This window comes from Danio rerio, chromosome 12, assembly GCF_049306965.1.
Source record: "Danio rerio strain Tuebingen ecotype United States chromosome 12, GRCz12tu, whole genome shotgun sequence".
NCBI classification, from domain to species: Eukaryota; Metazoa; Chordata; class Actinopteri; order Cypriniformes; family Danionidae; genus Danio; species Danio rerio.
The window spans coordinates 6,031,286-6,049,270 of record NC_133187.1 but is presented as its reverse complement, the minus strand read 5'-3'; the positions used below and the strand labels follow the sequence as shown (position 1 = coordinate 6,049,270).

General features: G+C 38.9%; 1 protein-coding gene across 1 annotated transcript; it reads left to right on the top strand.

The window, feature by feature from the left end:
• Nucleotides 1–834: 834 nt before the first annotated feature.
• abi3b (ABI family, member 3b) lies at nucleotides 835–13,257 on the top strand. Its single transcript, XM_689325.8, has 6 exons — nucleotides 835–1,044; nucleotides 4,426–4,593; nucleotides 7,678–7,872; nucleotides 10,153–10,232; nucleotides 10,337–10,707; nucleotides 12,708–13,257. The coding sequence occupies exons 1-6, from the start codon at nucleotides 913–915 to the stop codon at nucleotides 13,007–13,009; spliced, it is 1,248 nt and encodes a 415-aa protein (XP_694417.6). The 5' UTR covers nucleotides 835–912; the 3' UTR covers nucleotides 13,010–13,257.
• Nucleotides 13,258–17,985: the final 4,728 nt, after the last annotated feature.

The following is a 17,985-nucleotide window of genomic DNA, read 5'->3' as shown; positions in this document are numbered from 1 at the left end:
GATAGATAGATAGATAGATAGATAGATAGATAGATAGATAGATAGATAGATAGATGGATGGATGGATGGATGGATGGCTGGATGGATGGATGGATGGATGGATGGATGGATGGATGGATGGATGGATGGATGGATGGATGGACTGATGGATGGATGGATAGAGGATGGCTGATGGATGGATCGATGGAAGGAAAAGAAGGATAATAGATAGATAGATAGATAGATAGATAGATAGATAGATAGATAGATAGATAGATAGATAGATGGATGGATGGATGGATGGATGGATGGATGGATGGATGGATGGATGGATGGATGGATGGATGGATGGATGGATGGATGGATGGATGGATAGATGGATGGATGGATGCACAGATAGATAGATAGATAGATAGATAGATAGATAGATAGATAGATAGATAGATAGATAGATAGATAGATAGATAGATAGATAGATAGATAGATAGACGGACTGATAGATAGATAGATAGATAGATAGATAGATAGATAGATAGATAGATAGATAGATAGATAGATAGATAGATAGATAGATAGATAGATAGATAGATAGATAGATAGATAGATAGATAGATAGATAGATAGATGTTAGTTAGTTAGTTAGTTAGTTAGTTAGTTAGAAAATATTAACAGACATAAACAGAAAGATAGACCCAGATAGAAATAGATGGGCAGCAAGTTAGAAATTCAGATGAACATATGCATGGACAGACAGACAGATAAATAGATCTCAACTGAATAGTAGTGAGGTCTGAATGCACACATAGACACACCCACTCTCTCAGCATGTTAGAGCCTGTCATCACTTCATTCACTAGTTCACCTTTAATCTTACAGAGACGGTGGAGAGAAGTCATAACCAGCAGCACTAAACTTCCACTGCAGACCTGCACAATGAGAGACTACAACTGTAAAGAACACATAGACAAAATCCTCCAAGATGCTCCGACCGCAAGGAAAGCTCTTCTCGACAACCACAGCAATCTGCTCAAGGTGGCCGACTACTGTCAGAACAAATACCTCAATGTGAGCCAGCCGTTTCATTGTTTCTTTGAATATTGTTTACATTTTTATTTAAAGATTATATTTCCTAAAAGTCTTAAAGTGACTTTATGTTTACTCTGAAAAATGCTTCATCGGATTTACTCATTTATTTTAAGATAACTGGTTTCAAACTATTTATTTAGGTCAAATTTAAACCAATTAAATTTAGTAATGTTCGACTTCATTTGTTTGTTTAAATTCAGCCCATATCAATTGTTTGCAACCATTTAACTTAAAAATGTAGAAAATCTTATAAATCAGTGTACATAAGGCCAAAACATATAGTGCTGATGTTTATATAGTTTATATGTACTTATATAGCGTACATATATAAACATATATAGTGCTGAAGTAAATATTCATATTGTGCTATTAATGTTTTTTGTCACTATAAGTGTGGTTGAGTCTTCTTTTAAAGGTTTTGCCTGGATTTAATTATTCGTTCATTTGCAAAACTCATATACTACATCATGTATGATACTAAAAGCGACTGATTTAACTGATTTATTTCCAGTAATGATGAGTTATTCACAAGGGTTGCTGAAAACAGCTTTCTTCAGAGTGATCTGTTTTTCAGTCTCCATCTTTGTGCTGTTTTTACTGACGGCATACATGCCTAAACACGGCTGTGGTATGTGTTCCCAGTACTCCATGAAAACTGTTCTTAACATGTTTATCTAGGTCTCCATCTCTGAATCCTGTCTTGTGCTGAATTAGCAAAAGCTTTTATATTCATATACTGCAACATCACCTGTAGTTCTTTAATATTAATGATTATATTTAATATTAGGCTCAATGTTATATTCATGCAGTAACATAACAGCTTTTTTAAAGACAGATTAATATTTTATACAGCAATGATGGAATACATTTCTCTGAAGTAACAGAAAATGCATGATTATATACACTTGCAAAAGACTTTATGTAAAATAAATGTTCTGTTAATCAAAGAATTTTTTTTTTAAATAATGTAACATGTTTTATGCTAATATTATAAAATATATATTTCATTCATTCATTTTCCTTCAGCTTAGTTCTTTATTTATCAGGGGTCGCCACAGCGGAATGAATCGCCAGCTATTTCAGCAAATGTTTTACACATATTTGCACATGTTTTGCCCTTCTAGATGCAACCCAGACTGGGAAACACCCATACACTCTCAAACTTACACACACACTCAAACACTGCGGCTAGTGTAGTTTATTCAATTCACTTACAGCGCATGTTTTTGGGCTAATGGGAAAACCGGAGCTTAACCCACGCCAACACGGGGAGAACATGCAAACTCTATGCAGAAATGTCAACTGACATATTATATTTTATTATATTATGGGCTGCACGGTGGTGCAGTGGGTAGCCCAATTGCCTCACAGCAAGAAGGTCGCTGGTTCGAGCCCCTGCTAGGTTAGTTGGCATTTCTGTGTGGAGTTTGCATGTTCTCTCCGTGTTCGCGCCCGTGTTCATGTTCGAGCTAAATTGGCCGTAGTGTATGAGTGTGTATAAATGTAAAACATATGCTGGATAAGTTGGCGGTTAATTCTGCTGTGGCAACCCTGATGAATATAGGGACTAAGCCCAAAAAAATGAATATTATATTATATTATATTATATTATATTATATTATATTATATTATATTATATTATATTATATTATATAGTATTATTTTATATTATATAGTATTATTTAGTATTAAATTATATTATTTTATTTTATATTATATTAGTTTATCTTATTTTATAATATATTATTTATCAAAAATTGACAGTAGAGAGCAAATAGACAATAATGCAGTGTAAAAGTGGCATTAAAAATACATTTAGATGTATTTTTTTTATCAGAACGTAACACAATTATACTTTATGTAATAATATTATAAGTTATATTTTAAAGTTTGAAGTCAATTCTTTTTTATAGTAACTTATTGTTACTATTTCGATATTCTTTACTAAAGATGCAGTAAATTGTTCAAAAGTGACAATAAAAACATTTACAAAATTACAAAAGAATATATTTTAAATAAATGCTAAATTATTGAGTTATTTAAAGTGTTTTTTTGAACACAAAAACTGCATAATATAATGCTTTCACAGTGTATGTAATTATACTGAAAATTCCCATCTCATGAATAAGATGTATTTAAAACAAAAAGAAAACAGTTATTTTAATTAGTAATAATATTTTACATTTCCATTATATTAATGCAGCAATGATCCAATGTCTTTCAAAATATTTAAACAAGTCTTGCTAATGTTTATTATATTTACTGACATTTATTTATTTACTGTCTGAAAGTTGCCATTTAATATGATGCTTCAGATGTGATGGATCCACAGGCCATAATTGTGCCAACCCTGCGAAGACTTAAAGAGATGATGCCCATCCTCTGAGGACTTTGAGGACAAAACAAATATTTAATACACAAATACACTTCTTTGAACATGTATTATAAACATACACTCACCGGCCACATTATTAGGTACACCATACTAGTACTGGGTTGGACCCACTTTTGCCTTCAGAACTGCCTTAATCCTTCATGGCATAGATTCAACAGGCTACTGGAAATATTCCTGAGATTTTGCTGCATATTGACATGATTGCATCAAACAGTTGCTGCAGATTTGTCGGCTGCACATCTATGATGCGAATCTCTCGTTCCACCACATCCCAAAGGTGCTCTACTGAGTTTAGATCTAGTCCATTTAAGTACTGTGAACTCATTGTCATGTTCAAGAAACCTGTCTGAGCGGATTTGCGCTTTATGACATGGTGTGTTACTGTGCTGGAAGTAGCCATCAAAAGATGGGTACACTGTGGTCATAAAGGGATGGACATGGTCAGCAACAATATTCAGGTAGGCTGTGGCGTTGACATGATGCTCAATTGGTGTTATTGGGCTCAAGGTGTGCCAAGAAAATATCCCCCACACCATTACACCACTTAAGTCACTTAAATCACCTTTCTTCTCCTTTCTGATGCTCGGTTTTGATGCTCAGCAGATCGTCTTGACCATATACATGCCTAAATGCATTGAGTTGCTGCCATGTGATTGGCTGATCAGAAATTTGGACAGGCAGTTAAACAGGTGTACCTAATAATGTGGCCAGTGAGTGTATACATCACCATTTGGGAACACTCTATATTGTATAACTGTATGTTAACTATGTTTGTATACTGTCCAACCTGTACACGATTCCTTTACTTATCTCATTTTGACCATAATAGTGTGCACTTGTTTATAAAGCTGCTTTAGAATGATAATTATTGTGAAAAATGCTACACAAATAAACTTAAATTGAATTCTGGAGCTCTGAAGTTTTTACTTTGCTAAATCATTATCTTTTTTTTTTTACACCATTAGGTAGAGGACACCAAAAGTGTGATTGAGGAGTCCAAAGCCCTGACCACTCAGGCTCTGGCCAGTGTCACATATCAGATCAACAATCTGGCCACGAATCTGCTCAAGCTCTTGGACACTCAGACGGTTCAGCTCAAACAGATGGAGTCCTCCATCAACATGCTGACGCTGGTGAGCTGCGGTTAACACTTCACACAAACCACCACAGTCTCCGCAAAAACAATGCCAACTGTGGGCAAGTCAGGACTGTGTTAGAAATACAACACCGGTGCTCCTCATTATAGAAATATTTCCCATTAAGATGAAAATGTACTCATTCCCAGGCCATTTAAAGGGGACCTATTATGCCAAAAATACTTTTATAAGGGGTAAAAACACATAAACACACTTTTACATATACATTTTAAATACTTCAGCTGACCATCCCCCACCCCTTTCTAAAGTAATAATACTAGAAATAGTCTGTTAAAGAGCCATGAAACACCCTGTTTCAGCCGGCTGTTTTCACACCTCTAGTTTGGAAAAGTCAGGAAAGTGGGTGTGTCTAGCTCTGTTTGGGTGGGAGTGTCGGGGTAGTGGGAAAGGGGATGGATTTAAATAAAAAAGGGAGTTTCCATTTGGGGCACTTACTGATTTTCACAGAGGAAAAACAAAAGACAGTGACTGTGTTTAATGGTGGTGGAATGTTTGATACCGCATGTCGTATAAAAGAAAAAAAACTCTGCATTTCTTGGTAGCTCAGACAGTAACGCAGCGGTGGGGCCCCGCGTGATGGGGGGCCCCGCGTCGTCGCGATTTTCAATAATTGAAAATCCAGCAACCGCAATAATCAAACTCTTGGGAACCAATGTGGTCGGAACCAAAGTTCACAGATCTGTGTTTTCTGAACACCTCTCAAGCGGTGGACTACTTCATTCTGATTGCTTGCCGCCGAACCGCGTCATATCATAGCTCAGTTGACTTGATTTGATCTCTCCTTGACGCTCACACACCGGAGAAGACGCGCCGTGCTGTTTCTCGCCGCCGGTTCTCATTGAAAATGAATGACTTCTGGCTACTTTGACGCTCTCGCCGCTTTCGGTTTGTGATCGCTCCTCAGTTTGTGAAGGCTTCCCCGCGTTGTCGCTCCACCCCGCCTGCCTTCCCCGCTCCTTAATTTGTGATCGCTTCCCTGTGTTGTCAGGGGGCCCCGTCAGTGATCCCTGCAGGGGGGCCTCTGCATTTTGCACTACGCCACTGAACTCAGATGCACTCGGTAGGTCAGATAGCTGTGTCTGTGTAGACAATCCTGTCACAAAATGTGGTGAAAATTAAACACGACGGTCGGCAATAGTTTGCTTGCAGTGTTCATGTGTTTACACTCAGAGAGCAGCATTTACAGCGGATTTTTCAGTCCATAATATTGTAGTGATGTTTACGTAAACTTAGTAATTTAGAAATCATTTTGACTAGGGTCTGTCTTCAAATACTGAAAGAGTACTGCTGACAATACCAACTATAACTTTGCCATCTGAATGAACAAAGAAAGGGTGCTGATCGCACACACTTACAAATCTGTAGAGACAGGACAATCAACACCAACTGGAGCTGCGACTTTTTTTTTGAAGGACACTGTCGTAAATTCGACGTCTAATCAATTAGAAATTATCAGACCAGAGGTTTTGAATATCAGAAAATAGACTTTATTCTCCATAATAAAGCCGAGAAAGAGCAGAGCAGACCCCAGAGCATTCTGAAGTCTCTCCTGGACACCTTCTGAAGTCTCTCCTGCACCTTCTGAAGTATCTGTGTTTGTTACAATTTTTATACAGGATTATTTGACACACCCCTAAGTCTCTTTTTAACTCTTGACCATTTTTGAATAGGTTTTTAGTCTAAGGGGTCCTGCTATTCTTGGCTCTCAGCCCACTAGCTCATGTCAGCAGAGATGTTACAGGTCTATGTCAGCAAAGTATAGATGCAACTTATGCAAAGGAACTAAGTGTTTACATACATTTGTCATGATAGGATAATAACTTGATAATATGTTACTCATTCCAACTTCTGACACATATAGCTTCTTACAAGTATTTAACATATATAATCAGTGCTTTACATATTCAGTTATTCTACACAATCAGTCACTCAGCCTTCTCCTAGTGTTGCTTCTGTGCAGGCATACTCATCTTACACAGACATATCACTGTATTTTTAACACAGGCTGGCATGTTTGCTGCAAACACTACATACATTTTGAGAAGAGAAAATTAACTGCTTTACACTTAGAAAATACTTCACACTGAGAGAATAGAAATCTTCTTCAACACGAGCAGAAACTCCGGATTTCACAATTTCCTGATGCGAAAAGCTCTCGGGTAAACAATGTTCCGTACAAACGTATTTGTGACGCGTGCACTGATCCACACGTGAGTCCAGCAGCGCTCTCATAGAGAGAAAATGAAAACAAAACCTTCACTGCAGCACATTATAAAAACAACACTGACGAACCGTATCTCCAAACAATTCTTATTCATTTCCCACTTCTTTTGGCAACACAACGTGTCGTCACTCTGCCGTCTGAACACAGGTACAGCCTTCGAAGCTAGCATGCATATTAATGAAGTTGCAGCGCATACACAATAGAGCACGCTGATTGGTTTGAACCAAGTCTTACTCATGCATTAATGCAGCACACTCAGAGACGTCATAAGATACTCCCAGGTACAGAGGTCCAGTCTACACGCTGGAATACACGCTAAAGCAGGTCGCACACCAGAAGCGCCGCTCGGCGCCGCGACACGGCGCGTACATGACAGATTAAAGTATCGCACACCAGACGCGCACATTCGAATGATATTTAACATGAAACTAATCAGATGGCGCTCTGTGGCGCGGCTGAAAAATGAACTGCGTCCTGAGCCGTCGCCGGGCGCCGCCGACAGCCGCCGACTTGCGGCGCCGGTGTGTGTATCCTGATAGAAACCTATAATTAGAATTCTAAAATACGTGGCGCTGCGCGGCGCGCCGCCGAGCGTCGCTTCTGGTGTGCGACCTGCTTTAGATCTCATGGCCGTGACGCAGCTTCATAAATTCGTTTCGAACCGGAAGTACAAATTTGCTTGATTTACCGCAAAAACAACAAATTTTCACTTTTTAGTGAAATATATGTGTCCTAATTGTGTTTTAGCAGTGTGGGACACATATACCACTGTCAACAGCTCAAAAAAAATGTGTTTTGGTGTTTCATGACCCTTTAATGTGAGTATTTATATTCAGACAGTGGCCATGTACAAGGAAAAGATTGCTCGGGGAGAGATCGGAGTGCTCACCAAACAGGCAAAAGTTCCCAGGACCCAGAAGGTGGTTCCTCCTGCAAAAGGACTGGAGCCGTTTCGTGGTTACAGACGTGTTCCCATATCCTACAGCTGCTTGGACAAACTGGGCCACGGACACTGGCAAGGCAATAAAACTGTAAATATTTACATTTCTCATATTTGATCAGTAGTAAAGTACAGGGTGGGCAGTTTATATGGATACACCTTAATAAACTGGGAATGGTTGGTGATATTAACGTCCTGTTTGTGACACATTAGTATAAGTGAGGGGGCAAACTTTTCAAGATGGGTGGTGACCATAGTGGCCATCTTGGATCAAACTTTTTTTTTTTCAATAGGAAAAGGGTCATGTGACACATCAAACTTCAAAAACAATGGTGTGCTTGGTTTTAATGTCACACAATAGACAATTGCCTTCAGATGACCACAAAGATAAAAGTCTAAGGGGGTCAGATCATGAGACGTTGGGGGCCATTCAACTGACCCACGATGACCAGTCCATTTTTCAGGAAAATGTTCATCTAGGAATGCTTGGACCTGACACCCATAATGTGGTGGTGCACCATCTTGCTGAAAAAGCACAGGGAGCGTGCCAGCTTCAGTGCACAAAGAGGGAAACACATCATCATGTAGCCATTTCAAATATCCAGTGGCCTTGAGGTTTCCATTGATGAAGAATGGCGCCACTATCTTTGTTGTCTATGGTGTGAAGAGACAAGATGTGCAGCACCTGAAACTGGATACTGGAAGCCTATGCTGGCATTTCTCCTGCGATTTTGCTATTAGTGTGTAAAGAGAGGGAGAAGAGGGTTGCAATAACAATCCAACACAATAAGCAGCACATTGAAAACATTTTATAAGTGATCAGAAACTTGTAAATAACTCATGAAAGAATAAAGTTACATTAAAACCAAGCACACCATTGTTTTTCTTGTAAAATTCCCAATAAGTTTGATGTGTCAAATAACCCTTTTCCTACCCTGCTGAAAAATCCAGCTTCAACCAGCCTAGGCTGGTTGGCTGGTTTTAGCTGGTCGACCAGGCTGGTTTTAGAGGGGTTTTGGCCACTTCCAGAGTGGTTTCCAGCCATTTCCAGCCTGGTCTTAGCTGGTCAGGCAGGTAGATGACCAGCTAAAACCAGCTTGACCAGCCTTGCCAAGCTGGGAGTCCAGGCAAAACCAGGTATATCTAGCTTAAACCAGGCTGGTCAAGCTGGTTTTAGCTGGATTTGGCTGGTCATTCTCCAGCCTGACCAGCTAAAACCAGGCTGGAAATGGCTGGAAACCAGCCTGGAAATGGTCAAAACCCCTCTAAAACCAGGCTGGTCAACCAGCTAAAACCAGCCAATCAGCCTAGGCTAGTTTAAGCTGGATTTTTCAGCAGGGTATTGAAAACACTAAAGTTGGATCCAACACGGCTGACTTCAAAATGGCCACTATGGTCACCACTCATCTTGAAAAGTTTGCCCCCTCACATATACTAATAGCCCCTTTCACACAGTGATACCGGTAAATATCTGGAAAATTTCCGGAAAGACTTTACCGGTATATTCAAAAAAGCGCTGTTCACACAGGCGAGGACGTTACGGAAATTTTCCGGAAAAGAGCATTCACACATCCATTCCAAAATACCGGTAAATTCTGACATCATTCACCACAAATGAGCTTTAAACGGCTGCGCTTGTATTTGTAAACATTTGACTAAATTACAAACTCTGTGGATGATCAATATTGTGAACAACTTTCGCAGGATCACTTTCTCATGTCGAGATGTTCATAATATCTGCGTGTGCAGGCGCTCATATGCGCACGCAAAGCTTGAAGGTAAACAAACAACGGCTTATTATAAGCATCTCATCGATGATTATTTACACAGTTGGCATTAAGAAGAACATACAAACGTAATCTGACTAACTTCTAGCAGCTAAATGTGTATGGAAAAATATTCAAAGGCTTTTATCCTCACAAACCGCGCGGACGTAAATGCGTCTGACTGTTGTGATTGGCTAAAGCAGACGTTTCACGTCAGCACGTTCTAGACGTGCACGCGCTTATTACGGGAATCTTCCTTCTGCATTCACACAGCGCAGCTTTCCGGCAAATTGCCGGTAATGTTACAACTTCTCTTTCCGGAAAATAGCCAGAACGAATTTACCGGTATTTTCAAAAAGGACCTGTTCACACATACAGACCTTTCCGGAAAATTGCCGGCAATTTTCCGGAAAGGTCTGTATGTGTGAAAGGGGCTAATGTTTCACAAACAGGACGTTAATATCACCAACCATTCCCATTTTATTAATGTGTATCCATAAAAATAGCTCACCCTGTATATTCACAAAATATTTTTTGCCCTCAAACTGCGACAGTTTTTCTGATTTATTTATGTACATTTTTATTATTGAACTGTGTCACCGCAGGAAGAGACAAAGACAGAAAGCGACTATGAGGACTCTATGTCTGTACAGCTCAGCACACAGGAGACCAGCACCTTTAACTGGTGTGTTATAAATGCTGGTGACATTCTCAAAGTTACAAATGTTTCGGGTGGACTTCATTTTGACATTATCCTCAAAAAATCTGATGCATTTGCTGTGGTTTCAGGTCTTTTTTGGGTATCGCTGTTCCTCCGCCATCTGTTCCTGCCTCAGTGGGTTCTAGTGTCGCAGCTCCACCTGATTTCTCTCCAGCTTCACCCTCTCCTTCACCACTGTCTGTTCGCTCTCCGTCTCTGCCTCCGTTTGCCTATCCCGACCTCTCCATGCTGCCTCCTCCACTTCTGCCAGATGATGACATGGGAGACGCTCCACCTCCACCACCTCCTCCATCTCCTCCTCCACCTGGTTCTGTGTATGGAGGCTCTTTGGTTCCCCCTCCACCACCTCCACCTGGCACAAACACCACAATGACAGCACCACCTCCTCCTCCTCCTCCTGGAAATATGAGTGTCCCACCTCCACCACCTCCTCCTCCAGGTACACTGTAAAAAATGCTTGATTCCACACAATTCCTTCATGTTGCCTCAAAACAAATCCATTAAGGATGCTTTCACACCAGTAGAGCGATTGTTTTGTTCCGAAACTGGAATTAAACTAGCAGGGTTCATACGGTCATGAAAAACCTGGAAAAGTCGTGGAATTTTGACCTGGATAAGCTTTGGAAAAACAGAAAAACCCACAAGGTCTTGGAAAAGTCATGGAAATTACATTTACGTTTAGGGTGCTTTCACACCTGCCTTGTTTTGTTCCGTTGTATCACACTAGAGTTTGTTTTCCCTCTTGGTGCGGTTCGTTTGGGCTGGTGTGAATGTAGCAATCGTACTCGAGTGCGCACTGAAAGCCGACCAAAAAATCATACCAAGACCTCCTTGAAGAAAGAGAGAAAGAGAGAGGGAGGGAAAACATTACCTGATGGATCATTAGTAATATTTCTAGAAGATGACCATGTTGTAGTTTAGCTAAATTAATTCACGCCTCCTGAACTGACTGTTGCTGTTTGCAGTGACCTCAAACATTGTTTTTCAGCCCCTGCTGCGCTTTATTTTCGAAATGTATAGTTTGAGTAGGGGCGATGAAGTGGGGCAGTAGCTAGTGCTGTCGCCTCACAGCAAGAAGGTGGCTGGTTCGAGTCTCGGCTGGGTCAGTTGGCATTTCTGTGTGGAGTTTGCATGTTCTCCCTGTGTTCGCATGGGTTTCCTCCGGGTGCTCCCGTTTCCCCCACAGTCCAAAGACATGCAGTACAGCTGAGGCTAAAATTGTCCGTAGTGTATGAGTGTGAATGAATGTGTGTGGATGTTTCCCAGAGATGGGTTGCGCTGGAAGGGCATTCGCTGTGTAAAAGTTGGCAGTTTGTTCCTCTGTTTATTCCGTTGATGAATAAAAGGAATCAATGAATGAAAAGTGATGGATCTGTTCAGCGAAAGATTTGACTGTGTCCTCGCAGCCCAAACAACTTACCGTACGTTCACACCGAAAGCGGCGAGAGCGTCCAAGGTCGCTCTGGCCGCCCTGGCGACAACGCTCTCTGCCTTCAGCTCCTGCGGCGAGAGCGTCAAAACTCGCTACATTGATCTCGTATTTAAAGGAGCCGTTGCAGCATATCAGTTACATTCCTGCATAAAACATGTTTCTAGCGTGAAAATGTTGCGCACTTCTTATCAAATTCATACAACAATGGAAGATCAAGTTGCGTGTGGTGTGGCTTTGCTCTATTTATCCAATATGTGTCCATATGTCTGAAACATCCTGAAGCAGCAGTACTGTTTTGTACTGTCACATCACGTGAGATTCCCGCTTTTTTAAGATAAATTTATATAACATTATTGAACATCAGTAAGTCGCCAGTAACTTATTTAATGCATGTTCCTGTAGGAAAAAATTAGAAATAATTAGAAATCCGGCGACCGCAATAATCAAACCCTTGGGAACAACTGTGGTCCGAACCAAAGTTCACAGGTCTGTGTTCTCTGAACTGCTATCAAGCGATGGACGTCTTCATTCTGAGTGCTTGCCGCCGAACCGCGTCATAGCTCATTACCATAAAGTTGACTTCATTTCAACTCTCCTCGACGCTCACGCCGGCGAAGACGCGCCGCGCTGCTCCTCGCCGCTTATCGCCGCCTATCGCCGCCGGCTCTCATTGAAAATGAATGACTTCCGGCTACTTTGACGCTGTCGCCGCTTTCGGTGTGAACGTACGGTTCAAATCATACAAAACAATATAAATAAAGCAGTCACCAGTCTCTGTGACGTGCTCTGAGCGTGCTCTGACTCGGAAGGTAAAATTGCAATGTGAGTACAGGTCGATGAGGAGAGGGTAGGGGGGGCCAGTTATGACTGGGCATGGTTTAAGACAACTGTGAGTGTAAAGTTAACTTAATCGTTTTTACAAATTTAAGCTGTCCCAATAAAAAACTTTACACTTGTTTTGTTTGAGTGTAATATGGGTGTCCCACCTCCACCATTTCTTCCTCCAGGTAATATGGGTGTCCTACCTCCCCCACCACCACCTCCTCCAGGTAATATGGGCGTCCCACCTCCACCACCACCTCCTCCTCCAGGTAATATGGGCGTCCCACCTCCACCACCACCTCCTCCTCCAGGTAATATGTGTATCCCGCCTCCACCACCGCCTCCTCCTGGTTACACTGGGTCATCACTTCCTCCACCAGCACCTCCACCTCCACAAAATGCCTCCATGGCACCACCGCCACCACCTCCTCCTCCTCTTGGAGGAAAATTTCTTCCACCTCCTCCTCCTCCACCTCCCCCATTTTAAATTGTGAATTTCAATATTAATTTCATGTAAGTGGATGTGAAATAATTGGGATAGGTGTTTTTTATATCATTTTTACTAAACTGTATAAACTTTTATTTTTATAAATGTTACATAAATGTTATAAATGCTTGTAGTTTAGTTTATGTATAAACTGTGTTGTGTTTTTAAAGCAGATTAAAGTGTGTAATAATCAACATGTTTTTACCCGTTTTATGATGCTCATAAAAACAAGAGGAAATCTTTTTAAATGCTTTATTGTGTGATTAATGTCTAAGTGTCTTTCCAACTATATATATATATATACACACTTCACACTTATATATATATATATATATATATATATATATATATATATATATATATATATATATATATATATATATATATATATATATATATATATAAACAGAGCAAGAACATTTTCACAGTATGTCTAATAATATTTTTTTCTGTCTTATTTGTTTTATTTTGGCTAGAATAAAAGCAGTTTTAAAAAAAAATTTTAGCACCATTTTAAGGTCAAAATTCTTAGCCCATTTAGTCTATATAGTTTTTCAATAGTCTACAGAACAGACCATGATTATACAATAACTTGCCTAATTACACTAACCCAGGGGTCACCAACATGGTGCCCGTGGGCACCAGGTAGCCCTCCAGGTTCATATGAGTTGCCCGCGGGCCTGTTCTAAAAATAGCTCACCATAGCACCACATATAAGTAAGCTGCATCTAATATTTTTATAGGTATTCTTTTTAAATCACACTTGCATTGGTGTAAATTTAAAAATACTTTAAGTTATATATTTAAAAAAAACTTTAAAAACAATTTCAGACAAATGATGTGATTCATATTGATATTTATTGATATGTCTTCACATATATGAATATTATTAATTATTAATAATAACATATAATTAAAAGTAAATTAAGAAAAATGCATTATTTAATAACTGGTAGCCCTTCACACTAATCGATACCCAAGAAGTAGCTCTCAGTTTCCAAAAATGATGGTGACCCCTGCCCTAACCTGTCTAGTTAACCTAATTAACCCATGTTAAGCCTTTAAATGTCATTTTAAACTGTATAGAAGTGTCTTGAAAAATATGTAGTAAAATATTATTAACTGTCATGATTGCAACGATAAAATAAATCAGTAATTAGAAATGAGTTATTAAAACTTTTATGTTTAGAAATGTCTTGAAAAAATCTTCTCTTCGTTAAACAGAAATTGGGGACAAAATTAAACAGGGGGGCTAAAAATTTTGGTTTTAATAAAGAATTAATAAACTGTGATTGGTTTGAAAATAACATTTATTTGTCTTTTTAAGCAGTAGACATTGTCATTTTATCACCTGAATGATAAGACTGATACATTTAAGCTGGGTTGATTTAAAAATACACTGCAAACTAACAAAAGGAGGACTGGTTATTAACCATTTTGTCCATATTTAATTAAAATATTGGACTCTTAAAAAGCTTGTAGCAATCAATGATTATCATCACTGTTTTGTCTAAAAAAATATTATTATTATTTTACCCACAACTGCCATTTATAAAACAAAATTTTCTTTGTCATATTGTAAATAGCTGTTTTGGTTTATGGTTTATAGTGATTTAAAAAAAATAGTTCACCCCAAAAAAATATTTATTTACTCACTATACTCACAATTTGGTTCTGTATGAGTTTCTTCATTCTGTTGAACACAGAATAGGATATTTTAAAGATACTATTGACGTTTATGTAAAGAAAAACAACTTTGGAAGTCAATAGTTACCAGTTTCAAGTTTTCTTGATCTTTGTTTGTAAATTTAATTGTAAAATAAAGTCTGACAGGCTTGTCGTCAGTCCGATACAAAGTAGAGCCACTGTTTAAGATTGAAGGACTTTATTCTGTTAAAACAACCATTCTGGAAAACAACCATTCTTTATCCCACTTATTACCTGCTACAAAACATTTTTAAAACTTGACTCAAAACATTGTTCTCAGGCATGATAGTTTATTAATTCTTTTAGAAACAAAGCTGACAGAATCAAAACTGGCTGAGTAGAGCTGGTGGAGCATATAATAACCTGCATATTAGAATAAAGTCAGTAAGTAATTACAGACTTATTAAAATCTTTTGGTGAGCCATCACTTTAATATCGTTTTAAAAAATGCCCATGTGATAAAAAAATCAAGTGTCTTCCAAAACCTCCTGAAAAAGTATTCATAATTTATCCAATAGGAGACGAGTTCAGAGCCCGCCCTCTCCGATCGTTCTTTTTTTTAAGAGATCTTTATTCCGTCCTGCGCGTCAAGACTTCGGGACGGTGTGTCTCCCGCATCTCTCGCTGTCTGCCCCCGCCAGCCCATCCATGGCATTCGGGCGGCTCTTGGGGGTCCCGGAGAGTCCCGCTTCCTCCGACCAGCAATGGAAGCTGTAATGGAGGCCTGCAGAACCGGAGAACTGGAGCGGGAAAAGAAGCTCAGTAGGCTTTCATTTGAATCATTATTCAATTCAAATGAACTATAATGTATTTGCATAATTAAAAATAGTTAGCAAAAATTTGCTTTAATTACTTTAAAAATTTGTTCATTACTCTTTTTATTTGTGTAATTTGTGCAGGTATAAACTATTAAGAACACCTTGTTCTTAAAGGGATACAGTAGTTCACCCAAAATAAAAATGTACTCATTATTTAATTTTTAACATTAAACTATTTTCAATTTTTATATATATATATATATATATATATATATATATATATATATATATATATATATATATATATATATATATATATTTATACAGCAGTTCTGTTTGTTTCTCGAATCTGATTGGCTGATAGCCATGATACGTTTAAATAATATCAGCATCTGTACAGCCTCTTTACCCTTTGTGTATTACTCCGCCCACATACAGCCAGCAAAAAGCAGACACTACAGATCTAAAGTTTAAAAGATGCTAGCTTAGCTGTTTAAATGTCAGCTTATGATTTGAAGCCAACATGGAAGAAAGTAGTTCCTCATATAAAAGGGTTTTTGAGAATCTCCATGTTTGATTTTGTTTTTGTATACACAATTATGCCGTCAAACTGTTGTTTAAACGCAATATCACACTCATGGCAGTGCAATATGGCTGTATATCAGCACTGGTGAGGGCACTAACAATGCACGCCTCCCACCAGTGCCGATATACAGCCATATCGCACTGCTACGAGAATATATATATATATATATATATATTGTTTATTTTTCAAAGTACAAGTTAACAAATTGTTATCTAATTATTATTCTCTTGCAGGGTTTGGCCATGGAGATATGGTGGACTTTCTCCTTTGTTATGGAGCAGATGTTCATGCTTGTGATGATGGAGCTCTTGTCGTTTGGTCATGCTGAGGTGGTCAAACTGCTCCTGCGACATGGGGCTAAAGCGAACTCCAGAGACAATTGGAATTACACCCCGACTCATGAGGCCGCCATCAAGGGCAAAATATACTTCTGCATTGGTAAAACTACATCTCTACATTTTTGAAAACATTTTAAGGTCAATATTATAAGCCCCCTTAAGCAATAATTTTGCAGTTATCTACAGAGCAAACCATCATTTTACAATAGCTTGCATAATTACCTAACTTGCCTATAACCTAATTAAGCCTTAAATGTCACTTTAATACTAGTATTCTGAAAACGATCTAGTAAAATATTATGTGCTGTCATCATGGAAAAGATAAAAGAAATCATGTATTAAAAATGAGTTATGAAAACTAATTTGTTTAGAAATGTGTTGACAAAATATCCGCTTAACAGAAATTAGGGCAAATAAAATATACAGGGGGCTAATAATTCAAGAGGGCTAATAATAATTTTGACTTCAACTGTGTCTAATTATAATTTCATAAATGTAATAACAGTGTTTAACAGGTTTGCTGAAATATTCAGATATTATTGTACTGTTAGAAGAATGTGTGGTGGAGTAATTGTTCTTCAGTCTCATGTCTGGAGGTGTCATGCTAATATGGGTCTGTCCAACACAATCTCCCGGCAATTTGTTAGATAACGCTGGACGTCCTGGTGGAAATGGGACACAAAGAGCTAAAGTAGATCGGCATTAACGCTTACGGCCACAGACACAAGATCATCAAAGCAGTGGAGAGACTGATTAGTGGACCTCAGAGTAAGAGCGGCTTCTGCTTTCATCCAGAAGATTCATTTGAGGGAATACTTAATTAGAGATGAGCTTAACCATCACTTTGATCTGTTTCCACTAACAACTCTGATCTTTTTCGAAGAATAAGCCGCTCTTTAATGGGGTTAAATTATATGTTTTTATACATCTTTTCCCTCCAAGTTCCACTTTTTATGTTAAACAGCTCTATCATGTTCAAAAATGGTTTTTCACACTCTCTCTCTCTTTCTGAGCTAAGGGGAAAGCTCACCCCAAAAAAATGTAATTTACTTATTTAATTATGAGTTTTTTATTTTGTTAAACACAGAAGAAGACATTTTGAAGGTAACCATTGACTTCCATTGTATTTGTTTTCCTACTATGGAAGTCAATGGTTACAGGTTTTCAGCTTTCTTCAAAATATCTTCTTTCGTGTTCAACAGAAAGGTAAACTCAAAAAGGTTTTGAACAAATAAATAAATATGTATTGTGGCGAGTATACTGATGCCACGTCGCCATGGTCCCGGGATAACCCCAGCTGTCACCTCATCACAGCGGATCGCTCACAGCTGGCGCTCATCAAGAGGCACAGATATAAGCCACCACCAAACAGGAGGAGTGCGAGCTTCATTTGACCGAATGACTCCCTGCGCTAATGTCTGTCTGTCTGTCTGTCTGTCTGTCTGTCTGTCTGTCTGTCTGTCTGTCTGTCTGTCTGTCTGTCTGTCTGTCTGTCTGTCTGTCTGTCTGTCTGTCTCCTGCAGTTGACCGATCCTTTACCAGAATTCTCACTCAACCGCATTTTCTCCCCGGAGCGGGAAATTGTTT

What these genes read in the sequence shown, in the direction of transcription:
- abi3b (XM_689325.8), top strand. Translation starts at nt 913, where the DNA reads ATGAGAGACTACAACTGTAAAGAACACATAGACAAAATCCTCCAAGAT. An exon ending in GTCAGAACAAATACCTCAAT is followed by an intron (nt 1,045 to 4,425) that starts GTGAGCCAGCCG and finishes TTACACCATTAG; the next exon opens with GTAGAGGACACCAAAAGTGT. An exon ending in TCCACCACCTCCTCCTCCAG is followed by an intron (nt 10,708 to 12,707) that starts GTACACTGTAAA and finishes TTCTTCCTCCAG; the next exon opens with GTAATATGGGTGTCCTACCT.